We start from the raw sequence: 22,786 nt of genomic DNA, 5'->3' as shown, positions 1-22,786 counted from the left end.
TTTTTTAATGTAACAAGGTAAACAAAATGGGTAATAGTTTTGTTACAATTGAAAAACATGAAAGAAGCTGTTTGTTTTCGCCTAAGGTAATGCCTTTATTTGAAGAACGGTGAAAGATACACTTCTAACAGCATGAATAGAATATTGAATTAGACTCCTTTGTTTTTATTGATTAGGATTTCAGAGTTTAATTTGTTTAATCTCACTTCACAATATTTCTCAGCTGACATGAAATGATGGCCTTTTGAATTGGAATTCATGTACTCGTGAGACGTTTGGATTCATCTTTTGTACTTGTATTATGAACTAGAGTCTGACTTTTTGTCAGGTGTAGCCTTTATATACTGAAGTCTGTTTTGTCTTTATCTATTTTAACTTGCTACATAATATTAATTGTACTAAATAATATGTAAGTAGGAGCAGCAAGCCAATGGTGATGTAGCACTTGAGGTTGCAATATGATCCAAATTTTCTTGAGTGATTGCATAGGGAAAATAGTCATAGACCTGTTTTTTCACTTCAGTGGTGTAGGTGAAAAGAAACAAGTGAGTATTCAGGGACGTTTCATAGAAAGAGACAAGTTTAGTGCAGATCTAGGTAGTTCTGGAACCTAAATGGTGGGAGGTCAGTCTTACACTTTTTCAGAAAGCATGCCACTAATGAGTAAATTGACCCACTAAAGTAACAGAGTTACAAAGTTTAGTTTCTCTTTTCCAGCTGAAGAAATGACTGAAAATTAGGGAAAACAAGTTTTTGTTAACGTTCATTTCCTACTTGAAAATAAATAGCATAATGATTCGGATCTCTGATAAATAATTCTCACTGAAAGATAAATGTACATGAAGCCATTTGCATAGCACCCATTTCTAATTCAGAACCTGGTTTGTACTGTGGTATCATTAAATTTTTGGAATTACAGACAATTCTGAAAGAAAAATGCTCAGACATTATACTGAAATTACTAAGAAGCTAACAAAGGCAAATATGAAGAGACAGTTAATAAAGTAATGATGATTTGTATTGCCACAACAGAAGTATAAAATCTAAAACAGTAAAGTTTACAAAGATTTTGGCAGTACTCCTTAATTCAGTATTTTAGTTGTAAATTTTATGCACTTTCTGGGTGGCAAGGTGGCTCAGTGGTTAGCACTTCTGACTCAGAGCGCCAGGGACCTGGGTTCGATTCCAACCTCGAGCAACTGTCTATGTGGAGTTTGCATGTTCTCCTCGTGTCTGCATGGATTTCCTCCCCTAGTCCAAAGATGTCTAGGTTAGGTTTATTGGCCAGGCTAAATTGCCCACAGTGTCTAGGGCTGTGCAGGCTAGGTGGGTTAGCCATAGGAAATAGGGTTACAGGGATAGGATAGTGGGGTGGGTTGGATAGAATGCTCTTCAGAGGGTTAGCGTGGACTCGATGGGTCAAATGGCCTGCTTCCACACTAGGAATTCTATGATTCTATGATTGTTGTTTGTTGTAAGTAATTTATGATATTGAATGCACATTTCTGTTCAAAGTTTACATGTACTTTGAAAGTTTGAGAGTCCAAAGGACTTAAACAATAGAATTCAGTGCAGATTTGAGGGAGTGCCGCATTTTAAAGGTCATGTCTTTTGGAAAGACACTGAGCCTCCACCTGCCCCTTCACATCCCATTCTAAATAAATGAGAAATAAATGACACGGTTTTCCCAATGTCCTGTCTAGTATTCTCTCTTTACCACCATCACCACTGAAGTAGATTGACTGAACATTGTTCCTGATGATAGTGAAATCTTACTACACTCAGATTGGCTGCTGGGTCTCTGGCCAGATGGAACTTAGGACTGGAGTACTTTGGGACAGGTGCTATGTAAATGTTTAAGGCAAGAACAATGAAGAAACTTTATTAGATTGTTCAGTGACTTTCATTGAGAGTTCACAAATTTAAAAGGTGACAGTCAATAGGTTGTTTTAAATGAAAACGTTATGGAATAAGCTGAGGCATAAAGTACAAAAACAGAAGGGTCATGCTTAATATTTAGGCTTAATATAGTAGACAATTCTGGGCACCATGCTTTAGAAACAAATTGCTCTGAGGACATTTTCTAGATGGATACCAGAACTTAAGGACTTAGGTTATATGGAGAAACTGGGAAGTTTGGGATTGGTTTACTTAGAGTAAAGAAGGTTATTTAAAATTATGGGAGGTTTTGATAGAGTAGGTACCAAGAAGTTATTTCCTTTGGTGAAAGAGCTAGTAAACAGAGAACATAGATTTAAGATAATTGACAAAAGTTCAAAAGGAACATAGAGTTTTTTTTCTATAGTTTTCTACGGTCTGAATAGTTTGCCTGAAAGGATGGTGGAAACAATTTCAGGGGCAGCTTTCAAAATGGTCTTAAATGTATATTTGAAAAGGTATGCTCTGCAGGTCTATGAGGAAGAGCAAAGGAATAAGATAATGAGATTCATTACAGTGTTAGTTTAGAGATGCCGCAGGCACAATTGGTTGGATTTAATGGCTACACTAGCAGACTGGCGAGAAGGTGGAATCATTGGCTGCTGTTGATACTGCATGAGACCTAGGAGGGAAAAGGTAATTGGAAGTATGGGAACCCAGTTCAATGAGAGGGTCTCTTTGGGACTTGTTAGGCAGAACCTAGGAAAAGGATGGAGATAGCAGGAACTGTAGATGCTGGAGTCAGAGTCAATACAGTGTGGAGCTGGAGGAACACAGCAGGTCAGGCAGCATCAGAGGAGCAGGAAAGTGATGAAGGGTCCTGACCCAAAATGTCGATTTTCCTGCTCCTCTGGTGCTGCCTGATCTGCTGTGTTCCTCCAGCTGTGTACTGTATTGACCTAGGAAAAGGATGCCTGTTTAATGGATAGAGGCCCTTCCTGCAAAGGCACTGTTTTGCTCACAGGGCCTCCATTGGACACAATTCCTCCCAACCTGCTGACAATGGTATTGTATCTACACCAGCAGGCTGAGGCTCTATAGTGGCCATTCATTAGCTACTTAAAGGCCTCAATTAGCCTAGAGTTCTGTCCTGCTTTAGAGCCTAGTACCAGAGCAGGGAGCATTGAATTCCATCAGTAGTTTCTGTTTGATTTGAAGTAACTTCCAAAATATCAGTATTTCTGACACAATGAATTGAATTTTGATGATTCATTTTGCATTTTATGTTTTGTAATCTTCTTGTAGTTCTAATGAAGAAACTACAAAAATGAGGGTGCTTTATTTTCATATGAGATTTTAGTTACTTGTATGAAATTTGTTTTTATAGGATTAATTTAAGCATTATTCACCCTTTTGAGATTAGTTATCCTTGCCTAACATTATTCCCTGGGGTAGCTGGTGAGTAAATGGGCAACACAATTTAAGCGTGTCAGGTGTGCACAGGAGCACCTTAGAATTAACTGTCTTGATCAGCATGTTCCTTTAATTCATCCTGTTTTTCCGCATTCCTCCTTTTTTATTCAGTTATGTTTGAATGGATTTGATGGAATTGTCCCTGTGTTGTCTCCACAATTTGCTCATTTTATGCAATGGCTAGCCTAACAAGCAAGCAGTGTAGCATGGATATAAAGGTCTTTTAAAATAAGGTATCTACCGTGGTTTAGGATTATGTAGTAGAGATTACTCAACAAAGAAACGGTTGAACAAATCAGAAGATTTATTAATTTTAAAATCTGCAGTTACTTAATTTAGTATGTAAATTTAAATGAAATAATGTCCCACAATGGTCACAATCAAGAAGTGAGTTATGTCATTATTTTGAGAGAGACCCTCGGTGCTGCTGTTTCTGCCTGAAATAAATAAAGAACTTAAGCTTTAACCGGTAACTTTGAAATTGATGTTAATGCAATGGATAATGACTATTTTTGAACGACATAAACCTCTGTTCAATGGAGATGTATTTTTTTTTGGTGGGGGACAGTATACGAATTTTATTCTTTGTTTTGTCTGATATTCGTAACCATTACTGATGAAGATAGTGCACTGTTGTGGATTGGTTGGGGGTGGGACGGGTTGGGGGAGAGAATGCAGATGATCTTGCCTAAAATTGGGGAAGGGGAAATTAGCGATTCTGGACTCTTGCACCTTGAAACTGGCCTTGACAAATGTGGCTACGTGATTTGAGGTGAATCAGATGATTTTGGCTAAAAATGCCAGTTGATCTGATGAGAATTGCATGTAGCAGGTGGCTTAACTGACATTAAGACAGTAAATTCAAAAATGAGCAGTATTACTCTCCAAGATGTTGATATGTACACAGAATTCTGGATTTTCATTTCATTAAGTATTTATAATAAAATTTTATAGGTGACAGATACCCCATGGTATAATTATTTGCACCCAGATATTTGGCAGCATGACTTCCTGAATTATAACCTCCTTTATGAAATTGTTCTACAATCCAATTTTGAACTTAATTAAACTGAAACAATAAAAATTCATTTCACTTGTTTATTGTACACCAGGGTGTTTAAAGTGGGATATTATTTAGCTTTGTGAAAACATGCATAGTATAAAACAGAATTGATCTTCAGCAATTCCTTGGATGTGAATCTTTTGAAAACCTCAACTCACTTATGTCTGAACATTGTTATTAGTTGCCAGTAAGCTTAAGAATTTAGGTTAGTGAGAGAGGTTACACAATTTCATGTGGGCCCAGATTGATCATTGGAAAAATTACAACAAAATTTTCTTGTTTGTTATATATTTAGTACAGGAACTTAAGGAGTAGCTATAATCTATGTGGAATTCTCCTGATTTCAGAGTAAATTATGTCCTGGTGCTATTAAAAGATTCTGTCACCAAATGAGAATGTGAAATGTCTTGGAGTTTCTGTTCAGATTAAATACTTACTGAAATAAATTTAAAAAGCAAAAATTGAATGGCGTAGCATGTCAGTTTAGAATACATCGAATCTTTAGTAAACCCTTCGATGTATATGTTGTACCAGTGGATTGGAGGAAAACCTATCAGTTTCACAGAAGAAATGGGTGTATTTCTGGTGACTTTTGACCAGCCAATCCAATATTGGTATTGAGTGAGCAACTAAAGGCCATGATATGAGTCATAATTTATATTTCCCCAGAAAACCATGAATTAATAAGTACAGGCATAACAAATGTCTGAGGGAGCATTTGTGTCTGACAAATTATTTAATCAAGTTTAAATTCTGAATAAAATGGCACAACAGTAATTGTGGGGTTAGCAACAATAGAAATATTAGGTATGCTTTTGAATGAATATGTTAGATGGAAAGTTATGCGGTTTGATTTATATTTGCATGTGCAATACTTACAATGTTCAGGTGCGATGAATTGAGGATGACTAGTGATAACTCGGCATCTGAGTTTCAATGAAGAGTCAGTGAGTCATAACTCTTAAGAATTTTACAAAGCTGTTGAAAAAGCAGATACGTGAAACAAGGAAGTCTTATGAGAAAAGACTATCAGCTAAAAGAAATCAGCTAAAAAGAAATCTCAGAGACTTTTGTAAACACATCCACACTAAAAGGGTAGTCAAGGAATGAGTAGAACTGATTAGGAATCTAAAAGGAGTTATACACTTAGAGGGAAGAGGCATGGCTGAGGTGTGAAACGAATGCTTGACATTTATCTTTACTTACAGGCAGATGTTTCCTAGGCCACGGTGACAGAGGAGGAAATATGATCACTAGAAAGCTGTTGGTATTTAAAGTTGATAAGGCACCGGGACTGGATATGATGCATGCAAGGAAATTGAAGGAAGTTAGAGTGAACATTGCAGATGCTGGCAATCTTCTGTGGACTTGGGCATAGTGCGGAGACTTAGAGAATTGCAAATATTATGCTTATGTTGAGAGAAAGGTTATAAAGATCAGACCAGCAAAGGAAAAATCATGTCTAGCTAACTTGCTGGTGAGGCATGATGAGGGGAAAGCTGTTGCTATGATGCACATAGACTTCCAAAAAGTGTTGGATGCGGTGACACACAACAGACTTGCAAGGGAAGCGATAGGTCATAGAATAAAAGAGATAAGTTACAATGTGGATCAAAATTGTTTTTTTAAAACTTTGTTCACAGGATGTGGACATCGCTGAATAAGCCAGCATTTCTAGCCAATCCCTAACTGCCTAGAGGATAGTTAAGAGTCAACCACATTGCTGTGGGCCTGAAGTCACTTGTAGGCCAGACCAGGCGAGAATGGTAGATTTCCTTCTCTAAAAGATATTAGTGAACCAGAAGAGTTTTGAGGGGTAAAAACAGCATAGTGGTTAATGGGTATTTTCTGGGCTGGGGAAGGTTTGCAGTGAAATGCTCCAGGGAGTGGTACTGGGATCCTTGTGTTTCCTCACTTACATCAATAATCTATATCTTGGTAAGCTAGGCACAATTTCAGAGTTTGTGGATAACATAAAATTTGGAAGCTTTGTCAACCGAGATGACAGTATACAACTTCAAAAATCATTGACGTGTTGGTAGAATGGTCATAGAGGTGGCAGATGAAGTTCAATGTGAAGAAGTATGAATTGATGCACTTTGGTAAAAGAATACGGAGAGACAGTTCTGTTTTAAAAATACAAAAGAGTAGAGAATGCATATGTGCACAAGTCGTTAAAGGTGGTAAAGAGAAACCAGTTAATAAAGTATATGGTATTCAAGGCTTAATAATTATGGACGTTGAGTATAAGAGCAGGGGTTTATGATCAACTTGTATAAGACACTAGTTAGATCTCAGCTTAAGTGTTGCACACTGTTCCGGTGCTAGACTGTCGTAAAGGTGTGAATGTGTTGGAGAGAGTGTGAAGAGGTTTATGAGTATGGTTCCAAGGATGAGGCACTTCAGTTATGAATATACATTGGAGAGGGTGGAATTGTTTTCCTTGGAGTGGCAAAGATCAAGAGGTGATTTGACATGAGAGGCCTGTACAGAGTAGACAGGGAGAAAATGTTTCCACTTAAATGGATCAAGAACCAAAGGGCACGGTTTTGTAGTGGTTTGCAAACGATACAAAAACAAGATGAGGAAAATTAACCATAGCGAGTATTTAGAGTATAAAATGCACTGTTTGGAAATGTGTTGGGGACAGGTTCAAATGAAGCTTTCAGGAGGGCATTGGATTGTTTTTATTTAAACAATGTGGACACCAATTTAAGACGGAGATGGCGATGAATTTTTTCCTGAGTGTTGACAGTCTTTGGAACATCTAGCCACAGAGAGCTGTGGGGGCAGAGTCCTTGCATACATTTAAAGCTATGATAGATAGATTCCTGATCTGTGGAGGAATCGGGTTATGGGGAAAGGGCAGAAAGTGGACATGAGTATGATACTGTTGAATAGAGGAGCAGGCTCGAGGAGCCAAATGGCCATCTCCTAGTCATATTTCTTATGGTCTTGTAATTTTAATGTGCAGTGTTATGGGGAATAAGCAGGAGAGTGGCACAAAGTTGGAATGCTGAGAGAGCAAGTGCAGATACAATGGGCTGAATGGCCTCCTTCTGCATTGTAATGATTCAGTGATTCTTTGAACTCTGTTTTTAGAATACAATCTGTTGATCTGAATATATTACAAGGAAGAACTTGTTAAAGAATGTAATCAAATGTGAATCCAACTCTTGCAAGGGACAGGCAGTCATCAGCACTGTCAATCATGTTTTTAAAAAGGCTGCATTTGTGGCTACCACAACTTCAGGGCTCACACTCGCAGCCCATACAATTGTCATATCAATGACATTACTGTCATTGTGTAAATGTGCCCACTGCCTGACTGGACACCTGTTTAGAATTATAAATTCAGATTCTTGAAATATCTGGTGATATTGAGAAATTTACACCTTTGTAGGTTTTCAGTGGATATAGTTCTATATAAATTTCATTACAAATCTTTTCTAATATCTGGTGCATACAGTTATTGAGTTACTGTCCTTTTATCTTGTAATATCATGTCAAGTGTGATAAGGATAAACACTCACCAGCGTATTGATGTTTCACTGAAAATATACTTGTTGCTAATCAGGGCTCATTGGAAAAAAATAAAATTAAGTGCACAGAAGATAATTCGTCATTGTGATTCATAGTCCATATATTTTAGTATCATTGCCCTCCGTACAGCTACCAATGAGGTAAGTACTGTGTCGCTATTGTGCACGTTTCATCTTCTGCTGAGGCCAGTCAGTGTAATTGTAACATAATTATCTCGACAAAATGACAGTTCAAGCTCCAATTCTCTGGAAACCAATCTTCTCAATCTTTCAGAAGCCAAAATGTGGCCAAACTCTGCACTGGTTATCAGGAAGCTTGATGCACTCAAATAGATAAGCCTATGAGAATGAGACCACGAGACGTAGGAGCGTAAGTATGTCATTTAGCTCACTGAGTGCTCCACCATTCAGTGAAATCAAGGCTGATCTGATATTCCTCAGTTCCACTTTTCTACCTTTTCCCCATAACCCTTGATTTCCTTACTGGTTAAAAGTCAATCTCAGGCTTGAATACTTAATGATCACAGTCTTGACAGCCCTCCGTGGTAAGAATTCCACAGATGCACCACCGTTAGAGAATAGATTTCTCCTCGTCTCTGACCTAAGTAACTTAGCAAACCATTCTCTCAATGTGTTGCGATGAAAAGTTAGGAGAATGATGAATAAGATTTTGTTTAGAACTTTAACTTTGAACTTTTTGAATGTTAGCACCAATAAAGTCAACTATTGCATTCAATGATAGTATTCTTGGCAGAATATGTTGGTCAGTTGACTGCCCACCCATTTCACAGTTAATTTAAAATGTCTATGATTTCAACCATAAACTGATTGGTTCACCGGATTATATAAAGGAACAAGCATGATCAATGGTTTTAACCTTAAGTAAAACAGAAAGTAGTGGAAGTACTTAGCAGATCATACAAGATTTGTGGAGAGAAGGAGAGCTGTATTTTGGTTCAAGGATCTTTCATCAGTTCTGGGAGAGATGGGCAGTGGCATGATTTTTGGATTTCTTTCTTCTATGGTTAATTGAACCTGAAGATTCCTGCCTATTATTTGACCTGTATTCATTGATTTGAACAGTGCTCATTTTCAACTTGCCAATTTTGAAATCTACAAGAAGTGCCTTTTTTTTTAGGCAGTTACCTCTGATATTGCATTTTAACATTTTTGGATAGCTTGTTCCTTACTTCATTTAAAAAAAAAATTTGCAATAAAGCTATCAAAGATGAAGCAGCATTTGCATACTTATGTCAGTATTCCTGATGTGTTATTTTAGATTTCTGGTTCTGCCTCATCATAATGTGCTGTGCTTTGTTATACCTTCCAAATGAGTTCCAATGCAACTTGCAAGAACTAGAAGTGGGTAAAATTTATTCCTGGCTTAGAAAATTATGGTCTCAAGGTTTGGTAATCAGTTATATAAAGTAGCTCAAACTGGTGCTTGCTACCAGTGGTAAGTTAATAGTGTAGCTCCGTTCCATTACAATTGATTTACCTAATACCTGTAGCTGTGTAGCTTAAGGAGAGGATCATTTTGATTCCTTGTTAAATAATGGATCTGCACAAAGTCTTTATTGTACTGTGTGGAAAATAACATTAGAACAAATTATTTGGGCTAAATTGTCTGTGTTGGCACTGTATACCCCTCATTACTCTCAATCTGTCTCTTTAGATGGTGTGATGACTGTGGAGCCTATAGTTGTAACATAGTGTGAATCTTAGTGTTTAACTTTTCTAATTGAACCAAAGAACAGCATGCCGAGGGCTTGAAACATAATTCTAATGATTTAAACAGAATGAGTTCATCATTAGAATGGGTTATTTATTGAATATGCAATGTTAATTTCTTATTGAAATGATATACACAAGAACACACATAAGAACTAGGAGCAGGAGTAGGCCGTCTGGCCCTTTGAGCCTGCTCCGCCATTCAATAAGATCATGGCTGATCCTTTCGTGGACTCGGATCCACTTACCCGCGTTCTCACCGTATCCCTTAATTCCTTTATTGTTCAAAAAAAATCTACCTTTTTTTTAAAAGGCGTTTACTGAAGTAGCGTCAACTACTTCACTGGGCAAGGAATTCCATAAATTAACAACCCTCTGGGTGAAGAAATTCCTTCTCAGTTCAGTCCTAAATCTGCTCCCTCTAATCTTGAGGCTATGCCCTCTTGTCCTAGCTTCACCTGCTAGGATATGTGTGAATTTCCACGTGTAGAAGATGTCCTCAGTTGTACCTTTGCAGAAGAAAGTGTGATTACTACTCTCTTGTTCTTTGAGTTGACCTGCTTTTACCTGCTACATCTTAGTGACATCTGTGTCATTAGCATTGGCGTTTCCAGGGTATAAGAGCAGTGCAAACTTCAAGTATGTCACTTTCGAAGTTGTCAGTGAGGGTTCTGATGTTCCAGATCTCAAACTTAATTTTGAGGGGGTGGGAGACGCCTTGGTGTAAATTCATTTAATGTGGGGTGGCTATTGCATACCAAGTACCAGTCAGTGCTGTTGAATCAAGGTCTTTGTCCGCTGGCAGGGGTAGCCAGGACAATAGAAAACCAGCCTCCGCTGCATGGATGGGAACTATCATACACTGGTCTTGCTGTTTCCTGATGCTTCCGGTTATAATGTTATCACAACTGCACTGCTTTTATCCCTGCTGCTGGCCTCAGTGTTTCTTGCTGCCTCTGTGCTGTTTTTATCCCTGATGCCCATCTCACTTTTTTCCAGCTGAGACCCTCCGATGGGGTTGGTGAAGGCTTCTCAATCCTTCAACTGACCCCCAACTCAGAGATAGTATAACACAGTCATCAGTGCATACACCCCAACTCCAGAGGTGAAAGAGGAAGTCTATTTAGCTTGTTCCTATGCTGTCCTGCACCTCAAAGGGACATGAGCTGATTTTCCTTGGTGATTTCAATTCCTGACTTGGGAGGACACAACTTCTGGAAGGCTTGAGTGTCAAAGAAGGGATAGGAAGTGCAAACACCAACAGAATCCTCCTCCTGACAGTATACCTAGAGCATGCCCTGATCATAATGCACAGCCTCTTTCATCTGAAGGGCAAATGAAAGATCTTGTAGTAACACTCTCGCTCCAGACATTGTTAGCTGCTTCACTATGTTAGTATCCCAACAAGGAACAGCGCGGATGTTCACATTACCTAATCTGGCCTACAATCTCTGTCATTCTGGTCAAAAAATAGAAACTTGCACAGAAAGTTGAAGTCATGGACTAGAGAATAATATCAAGAAAGACCTACTAAGTCAATGGCTCACGGTTAGAATGTCTAATTACATAGTTTAACCTGAAATCCAGTATAAGCAGTCCTTATGAAGAGACTGTACCAGAAAACATGAAGATTAGTTTGACAAGAATGACCAGGAGACACAGGAACATAAGGTGTTTCTGAACTGGAAGCACCACCTGAAGTCGAAGTTTCAACCAGGGCTCTCAGACAGATGGTGGGCGGAAAGTACACAAAATCCAGCAACATTGGATCGGAACGGATTCCTTAGCATATTCAAAACCATTTACAGCCTAGGTACCAAGGACCTACCTTACTGAGAGCTGAGAATGGATTGGCACTCACCAAGGGCAGAGAGGCAGTTGAGTTTCTGAAATGGACGAATGGGTGCCAGATGTATTTGATTTAAACTCCTTTTATTGAATCTCTTAGGGGACAAAAAGAACAAACAGTTAGCTGTCAAGTCAGGCAGCTTCAAAAACTCCATTGCATTGATCTTGAGGGTTTACATATTCAATTCTACAATGGAGTCACATTATAAATGGCTGTCTAAATTTCAAATCCCATAATAAATTTAGCTCAGCCGACATTGTATGCACAACTGTGGAGGGAACTGACAATTATTTTAACAAGTTAATGTGCAGCTAATAGATACAAATGGATGAGAGAAGGTTTTGATTTTTTTACTTTAATAGATTTGCAATCATTTGAGAATCAAGATTTTAGGGGGAGTTTCAATTAGAGTGTTTGATTGTAAGTTTTATACGCTTCTAAAAGGAGCATTGTTGTTCAATATGAGTTTTAGTGAATGAGCAATTTACTTATTTCAAGAGCAACTTAAGGACATTCAAGAATTATTATAGAATCAATGGGTTCCGTCCATAGTCGATATTGGCTGAATGTTAGTGAGGGGGCTTGAGAAATATGAAGGAGCATGAAGTGTGGATGGGTGGGAATGATGATGAGGTCAAAAGGACTTGACAGTCATCCACAAAACTAGGTTGATGTTCCATGAACTGAGGCTCTGAACAATAGCACTTGCTGCCATCTCCTCACCCTGCCTCTCACATCCTTGTGTATTATTTTCTTAATTTTGTAGAAAACATTTAAACAGCGTGTGCTTTAAGAAATATGCAAAGGATATTGTGAATAAGTAGAAATCTAATTTTCCACAAATAACAATGAATTACGGGGAAGAATGGTGGAAATGGATAGTTGAATTTAAAGCAAGGCAAATATTAGAGATATAAATCTGAGAAAGTAAATGAAACGCAAATAATGGGTAAAAGGTTCAATTTAATATTGTAAATGTACGTAATATATTTTCCTGCAAGAAATACCTTTTGAACTCAACTATGCATTTAATTTGATTGTAAACCTAGCATGATAATAGTGCCTTAAAAAAAATACTTTTTTCTGAGCATTAGTAGCATTTGCAGCTGTATACAGCATGGATCAATCAAGTGAAACATCAGAGTACGAAATAGAGATAAATATTTTGAAGATACAGCACATATACAAGCCAAAACTAATTTGTTAGATTTAACTTTCTTGTACAGAAAATGTTGACTGGTCCTCAGAAATTTGGGCTGCAGTTGTGCTACATTTGGTGAGAGCTTGGCAGTCTCTTGATATTACGCTGCTATAAATATTGACCAGAATGTATTATTGCTTAACCTGTTTGAAAGATCAGCAGAATAATTTCTTCTTGTATTTTTTTATCACCATTCTATTCTGTAATTAATTACAAGTTATTGAATTGCTGTGACTTTGAAGTTCAAGCCTCACTTTATATACAGAAATGGCCATGTGGAATTAAGTTTATTTGAAGGTCACTATACTAGGAAAGAGAAACTTTATCTTATACTTAGATGATAAGTAATCCTGGTACCATAGAATCTAGTGTTGCTGCAATATTTCAACAGACAAATTTTCCTTATCTAGAATGTGCAATGTGCCATTAGAAAGGAGAATAAATGCCAATGTTTCAATATAATTGATTCTTTTGGAAAGCAAAAAGTGAAAGTAAAATGATTTTATATTTTTTTAGAATTGGTTGATTCCACATCCAATGAAGAAGAGGTAAATGAAACTCAGCCTTGGGCCAAACCTCTTGTCCAACTCTGGCAGAATAAACCACATAATTTTCAAGCAGAGAAGGAATATAATGAAGAAGCCTCGAAAATGGAACCATATTGTGCCATTTGCTCACTTTTCTTTCCTTATTACCAGGTAAAATGCTGTTTCTTTTGAAAAAATAGTTGATAGATGATGAATCTGAGCACTTTACACAGTTCAAACCCTCCCCCCTACCCCGCATTGTGATTGTGACCATAGATCTTCAGTGTTAAGTCTCAAATTAATTTTAGGAGCCACAGGTATTGGAACAGCTATTAAATCTACTTGGGAACAACATTTGGAGGGTGATGACAATTTGGAATGAAATAGATAGCATGGATGCTTTTAAAGGGAATCTAGAATGTCACACAAAAGAAAGAAATGGAAGGATCTTTTGGATTTGATGAAGAGGGTTGGATGAGACTTTTATAGAGCTTAAACACTTATGATGACATATTTGGCAGAATTGTCTATTTCTGTGCTTGTAGGTACTATGTTAAACTATACAATAGATTGTAGATGCAGGCTGTCTGACCATGTTTAATGGTCTCAAGTCAGTGAGTGTTTGAGGGTGATAGAGGAAAGAAGAAACTCACTTGAACAGTATCAGCAAATTGTCTAGTTTTAACATTTGAAGACAGGATCATTTAACAAAAAGATATTGGTCTGAATTAGGAAATACTTTAAAACTTGAAGAATTGCTTATGAATCACTGCCAACATTTTAGGCTAATAATTTAATTGGTCATTCTTTGTCCTTCAAAAGCACAATGACTCACTGAAGTCTGGCAGAATATTTCTCATCTGAAGAAGAGTTGCACCTGAAATATAATTTTTTTAAGAGGTACTGATTGATCTGTACTTGCACTATTTATTTGAGTGTGCAATGAGTTAGCAAGATGCAAAAAGTTAAGAATCAATCAGATCATACTTTTGAACTGATTGACTTATCAATTTGCTGCTACTTCATATAGAGCATTGAGGTTTGCAACAAAGAAAGAAGCAATAGATTATATGTATGTGCACATCTGTAACATAGCTAGTAAGGTTGGTCAACTGCAGGCATGAGTTACAATATGAGATTTCTGACGTGGTTGCAAATGTATCAAACAAGACTAAGAATGGATTCTTCTTATTCCTGTTTACTGATTATTGTGAAATGATAGAGAAGGAAACAGGAATCTGTATGTGAAAGCATTTATTAAGAATGATGTAAGCATTTTAAATAGAAAGGATACATGAGAGAGTATAACGACTGAATCTTTTAGATTTGAGTAAAGGAACAGAATGCAACCTGGTTAACATTGAGCACAACCTAATTCAGTTACGGGAAGAAGACAGAAAATATCAATGTTAAAATACTCAACTGGAGAAGCTAGTATCTGTGATTTAAGCAGGGGAAGAGTACATGTAGATTGGAAAGGCAGTTGCAGGGTTGAGCAGTAACAGAGAGCATTTAGCATAGAAGTAGCTTAAATTTAAACAAGCTATCTTATTTGAAAGGGGGAAAAAAGAGTACCTGAAGCTGAAATACCCTGGATAGTAAAGAAAGTGAAAGATCAAATAAAACCTAGAACAATTTTATAACAAATGTCAAGACCAAAATTCATTTTAACAACAGAATTGTTGGGAATTCAGGAGGGAATTGGAAAAAGTTACCACAGGAAACAGGGGAAATTTACAAGATAAGCTTAGACTTAAACTGAACACACGCATTTTTAAACATAAACAGTGTCTGAAGTTTGCCAGGGAAAGGCTGTGGCTACTGAGAACCAGTAGATCATAGAATCTCTATAGTACAAAAAGAGGCCCTTCACCCTGTTGAGTCTGCACCAAACCTCCAAAGAGTATCCCATCTGGGTGGTGGGCTGGTGGTGGAGGGATGGGATCAAAAACACAATTGAAATTGCCACAGGCATGTCCTGACCACAAGTGGCTAATTTTCAGCACAACAGCTCAACTGAAATGGTAACATTTTTTTTCAAAGACCACGAAGCCAGCCGAAAGGTCAGGATGGAGCACAAATGCCCTTGTATTCTATCTTAATTGGCAATTTTGAGAATTTCACATGTTAGATATGAAACCTCATCTACAATTAACAAGCCTAAAAAGATAATTTCTGCAAACAGAATATGTACACATTCTTTCCTTCCAAGAAGTTGCTTTTGGCAGAAAGGTAAGACTAAATATAGGATATAGCTCTAAACATGAGGAAAGAAATAACGTCCAGTGCCAATGCATATTAAAACTCTAAAGGATAACCACAGCTGTTCACTCTTGTGGATGATCCAAGGCATCAGCAAGACGACTATGGTCCGGGCTTACAGCTCAAGTACACGCTTGGATTTTAAACTGTATATTGCTTTGCAATACTTCATGATTGACACTATCCCTTTTTAAGTATGTATGTGTTTGTGTGTGAGGGACAACATAATTTCATTGAGGCCAAATGCTTCTTTTTTTATTCATGGTTAGCAGGCAATAAAATTGCTCTTTCTTTTGCTTTAGAAAGCCTTGTCATTCGCTTCATACTACTAGAGTAGAAATTAGTTAAGTACATTTTAAGTCAAGAGGACTACAGCCTTGTGCTAAAAAGGACATAAATCTTTTGTGAGGAGTTCAGAACTAATCCTACTACCCAGCTCTTTCTCCATGAACCAGTATCTTAGGCTGCTTCACATTGTAAACCTTTTTTTTTTCTTGAGATTCAAGAATCTCCACCTCAGTCACTCTCTCTGGTAAGCATCCCATTCTCTAGTATTCTTCTTTTATTCTTATTTATTCTTCGATAATTATTCATATAAAATAAAATACTGTTAATACCTCTGTGATAATTTAACATTGAACATCCTTCCTCACCAATTCCTTAGGTAGAGGAATTAAGATCATAAATTGTTGCAGTAACACATCTATCAAGATGCTGAATTGTCACTTGGACTTTATTTTATCCCTCTCATCACACATCTTTGTGCCACAAGTGAGTGGAACCTTGTAATATTAATGATGCAGTGATTTCAGTGGGGCATCTGAAACCTCATGAACATTAGGCTGAATATTCCATATTCTTAACCATTGAAAGAGAGGTGGAGAAAGGAAGCATTGAACAGGTGGGAAGGAAATATGAAAAATTGATGTAAATTTAAAAAATAGAAAGTGAAATGGCAAGAGAATCGATTAAGAAGAACGAGTAATACATTTATAAAGAAACAGAAGAGAATACAATTTGTAATTAAGTTTTATTTGTAAATTGCTGGCGAAACTCAGCAGGTCTGGAAACATCTGTGGGGAGAAGGCAGAGTTAATGTTTCAAGTCCAGTTCTGATGAAGAGTCACTGGACTCGAAACTTTAACTCTGCTTTCTCCCCAAAGATGCTGTCAGACCTGCTGAGTTTCACCAATAATTTCTGTTTTTGTTTTAGTTCTCTAGTATCCTCAGCTCTTTGTTTTATTTATTATGTTTGTGTATAAATTGTAGCTTTGCTACTTTAGTGATTGTGTGTCAAGATTGGCATGCAGAGTGCACAAGCATTTTTTGCATAGAACTAAATGGCCCTCCATAGTGGTCAGGAACCATGAATGAAAGATCCATTGGATTCATTTCATTTAATATTTTTGTCGAGGTGCAAGAATTTCTGTGGGATAGCAAATTTAAGTCCCTTTAAATGGCCTTTTAAGATCCCGGTAATTGCATGATATAATGATAATGGAGTTGTTGATATATGACAATTGATCTCTATCAATTAGTTTATAGCATTTTGTGAACAATTGTCATACATAGACTACCTCTTTTACAGTCAAAATATTGCATTTCCATTTCAATTATTATTAGTAGCGCATATTGTTGAGGCATTACTATTTTCCCAGGAGTTGGATGTCCATAGTCTTTTTCTTGTCACTGTCAGAATCTCCTCAGAATTTTAAAACTTAAAAATAAATTTCCTCTTTCAGTAGTTAAATGCAGGTAATTTTAAATGTCTGTAATTAAATGTTTTAATTAGAAATTAAATTCACTAATTTTACATTGTGTGCTTTAATTACTTTATATCCTCCCTATAATGAGGCACCCAAAACTGCACATGGTAACATATCTGAGCAATAATCAACAATTTGCAATCATGATATCTTTACTATTTTTAAAACTGATTTTATTACGCTGCATTTTCAAGGTTTTCTATGACTTTTCTTCCTTTTAGGTAAATTATACATTTAGCCCCTAGGTGTCTCTGTTCATCCACACCATTTGGTGTCGTTTCATTATGTGGTAAAATCATCTACCACATTTGCTCAAAATGTATTGCCTCACACTATTCCACATTAACTTGCATCTACCACCTGCCTACTCAGTCGGCTAACCACCCACGTGTCAATTTGAACAACTCTCTTCCAAGTCCTCGAATTTTTGTTTCAGCTACATCTCTTCAAGTCCAAAGCTTCTACTTATGGAAAACACAGTGAACTTAGTTTAGAATCCTAGCATACATCTTTCTAACCCCTTTCCTAATCCTAGTAATGCCTATTGATTCTAACTCTTGGTTTCCTATCTTCACACTGTATATATTGCATCACTTCTACTTGTTCAGTCATGTCTTTAAAATAATGCTTCCTCAAATCGGTCAAACAAATTTACTTTTTGAAAGTCCACACTGACTCTCTTAATGAATGTAGACATTGCAAAATATTAATTTAAATCTGAAATTATGGCTTCTAAGTGTTTGTCCAAAATTAACAGCAGGCTGTCAGGTTTTCTATGTTTAGATCCATCTACGGTAATGTTTTGGGCTGTGCGATATGAGTTATTTCTGTAATATTTCTGATGATTTTACTTTTGTGGAAGCTTACTCCATCTATAACTGCATGACCTAGAAGTGTGAAGATTGTACTCCCGTAACACCAAGTGCACAGTCATATCTTTTGCACCTGTACTTGAATCATTGTCCAGATAGCTCAATAACTACTTATAGTAATGAGGCCAAAAAGGAATGTTAAACTCTCCTTTTTGGAAGGACAAACTTGAAAGCAGAATACAAGGTTAACGGAAAGATTCTTGGCAGTGTGGAGGAGCAGAGGGATCTTGGAGTTCATGTCCACAGTTCCCTGAAAGCTGCCACCCAGGTGGATAGAGTTGTTAAGAAGGCATATGGTGTGTTAGCTTTCATTAATAGAGGGATTGAGTTCGAGAGCCGTGAAGTTATGCTCCAGCTATACAAAAGCCTGATTCGGCCACATCTGGAGTATTGTGTCCAGTTCTGGTCGCCTCATTACAGGAAAGATGTGGGAGCGTTGGAAAAGGTGCAGAGGGGATTTACCAGGATGTTTCCTGGAATCGAGGAAAGGTTGAGAGAGCTAGGGCTTTTCTCTTTAGAATGACGAAGGATGAGAGGTGACTTGATAGAGGTGTACAAAATGATCAGAGGTATAGATAGAGTGGACAGCCAGAGACTTTTTTCTGCGGCGGAGGTAGCTATTACGAGGGAGCATAGTTTTCAAGTGAGTGGAGGTAGATATAGGGGAGATGTCAGAGGTAGGTTCTTTACTCAGAGGGTGATAGGGACGTGGAATGCATTGCTGGAGAGGGTAGTGGAGTCGGCCTCATTAGGGGCATTTAAGCGGCTGTTAGATAGGCATATGGATGACAGTATAAGGTAGGGGTGGAGGTTAGATAGACCTTAGGTTTAGGGAAATAGTTCGGCATAACATCGTGGGCCAAAGGGCCTGTACCGAACTGTACTGTTCTATGTTCTTTTCCTTCAGTAGCTAAATATATACAACAGTCACGATGTTCAGATTTATTTTTTCATTCAACATTCAACATGCAACATATTTTGCATAATACTACAAAATAAAGAATACATCACACAAGCCCAATTGATTGAACTTGCACACCAAACACCTATTAACTATACACCAGCTTTTCTAACCTTTGAAATGTTATGGTTTCTAAAGCCCATCTTTATGGTCTCTGTTTATTCTTCACCCTCCTATGCAGGTATAAGTAGTTAAAGGACTGTAGAATACAATTAGTGAGGGATGTTTTTTGATTGTCTAGACAAAACAGTAAATCACCGTTGTATAGATTGGAAATACTCAGTAGATCTGGCAGCATCTGTGGAGAAAGAAACAAAGTAATGTTTTATGTCAACATTTAATCAGAGCTGTGAAAAGTTTGCAATGTACTGGAGTTAAAGCAGGTGAAATGGGGGAGGGTTAGAAAAAAATCAAGAGGTAAAGGCTGTGATGAGGTGGAAGATAGGAGAGATTCAGTGACAGAAGAGTTACCTGTGTAGAGCCAAAGGGAGTGGTAAGCAGCAAAAAAAGGAAACAGAGTGTCTTGAGTGCGCATGGCATGAATAATGAACAGTTGCCATCCTAAAGCAAAAACAAGAGAAAAACAAAGACTGAAACAAACAAAGAAAAGAGAACAAAACCAGTACAGCGATTACAGTCTGAAAATGGCTGATCGAGTCTAGAAATAAATAAATTGCTTATTATTTAGACAATGTGGAAAATATTCCTTTGTTGCATAAAAATGTATTTCTGTGAAAAAAACAGACAAAGCAATCCCAAACATGATTCTTGCTGTATTCTTTTATTCTTCTCCAGTTCTCCCCTCTCCCCTGCCTCACTGTTATTCAACAAAGGCACTGTATTAACTCTTCTCCAGTCCCAATACACAATTTGGTTTATTGTGACCTTTGTTTCTACTAATACTTTCTCAACAATGAACCATGTTCTCTTACATATTTCCTTTTATATTTAAATTTCTTTCATATTTCTTTCTGGCCTTCTAATCCCCCTGTTTACATTAAAAAGCTCTCTGCAGTGCTATCCACCAGGCATCTCACTTGAACTGTAAATAAGATTAGCCCTTGGTGCCAGTTTTTTTTTTGAAGAATCAAATCAATTTTTATTCAAAGCAAGTAAGTATTAATTAGAGAAAAAAAATAACCTCTTGTCCAACTCTACTTTCAGCCTGAACTCTTGGTATATCTAAATGCCCTCACTGTGCTCGCTTCTCACAGGTTTACTGTGTAAAATAATAAAACCTTTTCTTAAATATTGGATTTTTGTATCCGTAACCAAGTGACAGACTGGCTTTCTAGTCTAATACTTGGTTTCACATCCAGTAAAGATGAACAGATTGAAAGTTTTCTGGCTGAAATAGCCCTTTATAGAATGAGCTCGAATGATTGAATGAGTCATGCCTTTGGCTGTTTTGGAGCTGTCCAATTAATCTGTGCTGTTTCTTCATATCCCCAAATTGATTTTTTTCTAGTATTAATCCTATTCCTTTCAATGTTACTATTAAATATACTTCCTTCACCCTTTTTATAACAGTGCATTCCATCGCATACTGACATGCTGTGTAAAAAAGAGATTCCTCAGGCTGCTTTGGTTCTTTTCCCAAACACCTTATATCTGCAGCTTCCGTTACTAACCTATTTTAAGACAGTTGCAAAGTTTTCATTTAGTACCTCCTCTATGCCCACAAGTGTATCTCCTTTTGGTGCCTACCCTTTCTTTGACCAGCTGTTTCTGAAAGACATTGGGGTCTTTTTAAATGTTATTTTCTAATCAATTCTTATGCACTCTCTTTGCCCATTGCTACCCTTTTTATGGCTCTCTGTGCTTTCTGTCAGTAGCTTGGTGTTCTAATGTATTATAAACCATACAATTCTCATTAGCTTTTTTCTGTCTCTTTTCAACTTCTTATATCTTTATTACATCACACAGCTCTAGTTTTGAGCGGCCTGCAACCTTGTCATGAGCATATTTTGTTATGCATCTGAACCATCTCCCCTTTGGAGGCTTCCTGTTGTACCATTACTGTTTTGCATACCAGTTTCTGATTCACAACCATCTGGCTCAGATCCCTTTTCAGGTCACTGAAGTTAGCTCTTGTCTGGTTAGATGCTTGATTATACCTTGTCTTTTTCCATAACTGTTCTAAATCTAATGATACTATGTTTGATTTTCTTCAAATACTTCATTACTGAAACATACTGTACCCCATTTTATTCCCCAGAACTGGATCTAGCATTACTTCTTTCACTTTGAGCTAGAAATAAGCAGTCACAAGAAGTCTTTTCCTTTCCTTTGTCATTTATTTGGTTACTAGTATACTCTATATTGGACCACTGAAGTCACCTTATTATCACTATTTTGTAATTCTTGCAACTTTCTGTAATTTATCTGAAAATTTTCTCCTTTTTCTCTTCTAACAATTTGGTGGCCTATCATATATTCCCACTAATATAGTAGATTCTGTACTATTCCAAATTCTAACCAAATAGACTCTCTTTAACCATGCAGCTGCACCAGTGTTATAACGTTGATGTGTTATAAGAATTTCTAGTACTGTAGGTAATGGCCTAAAGCTGTCCTTCATTTTATATTACTTAGCAGTATCATTGTGAAGCATCAGGATAGCTGCTGTGGTAAATGGAAATAAAACATTACACTGGTACAGCTCTTTGCAGTTGGGGCTCAACATGTTAGACCTCTATTCTGCTACTGAATGTGTTATGTGTTGCTACTGACCTTGGTTGCCCACCACTAATTTCTTTTGTCATGATGCAATATTTTGGAACATTTTTAAAGGGAAAAAAGCAACAGGTAATTAATTGTACAACATATATTTTTCACATACAGCCTGATCATCTCATGGAAAGCAAATCTGAAATCAAAACTGATACAACTGAATTGTCACCATCCAAACAACATAAAACTAAACCGCTTATTCCAGAAATGTGCTTTTCATACAGTGAAGAAAATAATGATCTCTATCCCACCAATTCATTTATTGAAGAGGATGGAACTAGTTTGCTGATATCCTGTACAAAGTGCTGTCTACAAGTTCATGCAAGTAAGTGTTACTTCCTTGGTGCTCACTTGTATTGTTGACTTTAGGTTTAGAATAATAGTCATGTCACTCTTCTTTGATCTGTAGGTTGTTATGGTGTTCCTCTTCATGAAATCCACGATGGTTGGACCTGTTCTCGTTGTATGATTGGTGCTTGGACAGCAGTAAGTATTTGTAATGATATATTCAATAATTTTCCCTTCAGCTGAAGACAGGAATTATAGAAAATGTGAATAGATCTCTGGAGTGCTATTAATAGGTTTCAAATCTATTTACTTAGTTATGAGGACAGATTGGTTAGGATTCTCAACTTGCAAGCAAAATCTTCTCAAGAAAGAAAACATTAATTTCAAAATGGCAATTATCAATTTCATGCTAATTCTTTAGAAAGTTTGAATGAGAAGTTGAGAGGGACCTCTTTGTCTATTGTCTATCTTCCTCCTGAAATTATACTCATTTACTCAGAATCCAGTTTTTTTAATCTAGCTGTTAATTACCTACCTGATAAAAGTTTCATCATTCCTTAAATGGAAACAAAAGCCGGGTACTAGTCTGCTTTTAACCTTTTGGTGAGTGATAAAAATTATTTTTCATTGAAGTGTTAGC

General features: G+C 37.0%; 1 protein-coding gene across 1 annotated transcript in view; it reads left to right on the top strand.

The window, feature by feature from the left end:
* LOC109934264 (lysine-specific demethylase 4C-like) overlaps nt 1–22,786 on the top strand; it is a 56,199-nt gene that overhangs the window by 11,779 nt on the left and 21,634 nt on the right. The window contains exons 3-5 of the mRNA XM_048592700.1: nt 13,254–13,435; nt 21,970–22,183; nt 22,268–22,344. Coding sequence (XP_048448657.1) covers nt 13,254–13,435; nt 21,970–22,183; nt 22,268–22,344 — 473 coding nt within the window. The remainder of the gene's footprint in view (nt 1–13,253; nt 13,436–21,969; nt 22,184–22,267; nt 22,345–22,786) is intronic.

Source organism: Rhincodon typus, chromosome 3, assembly GCF_021869965.1.
Source record: "Rhincodon typus isolate 14 chromosome 3, sRhiTyp1.1, whole genome shotgun sequence".
In the NCBI taxonomy this organism is placed as follows: Eukaryota; Metazoa; Chordata; class Chondrichthyes; order Orectolobiformes; family Rhincodontidae; genus Rhincodon; species Rhincodon typus.
Note: the sequence above shows the minus strand (reverse complement) of the source record. Positions and strands in the feature narration are given on the sequence as shown.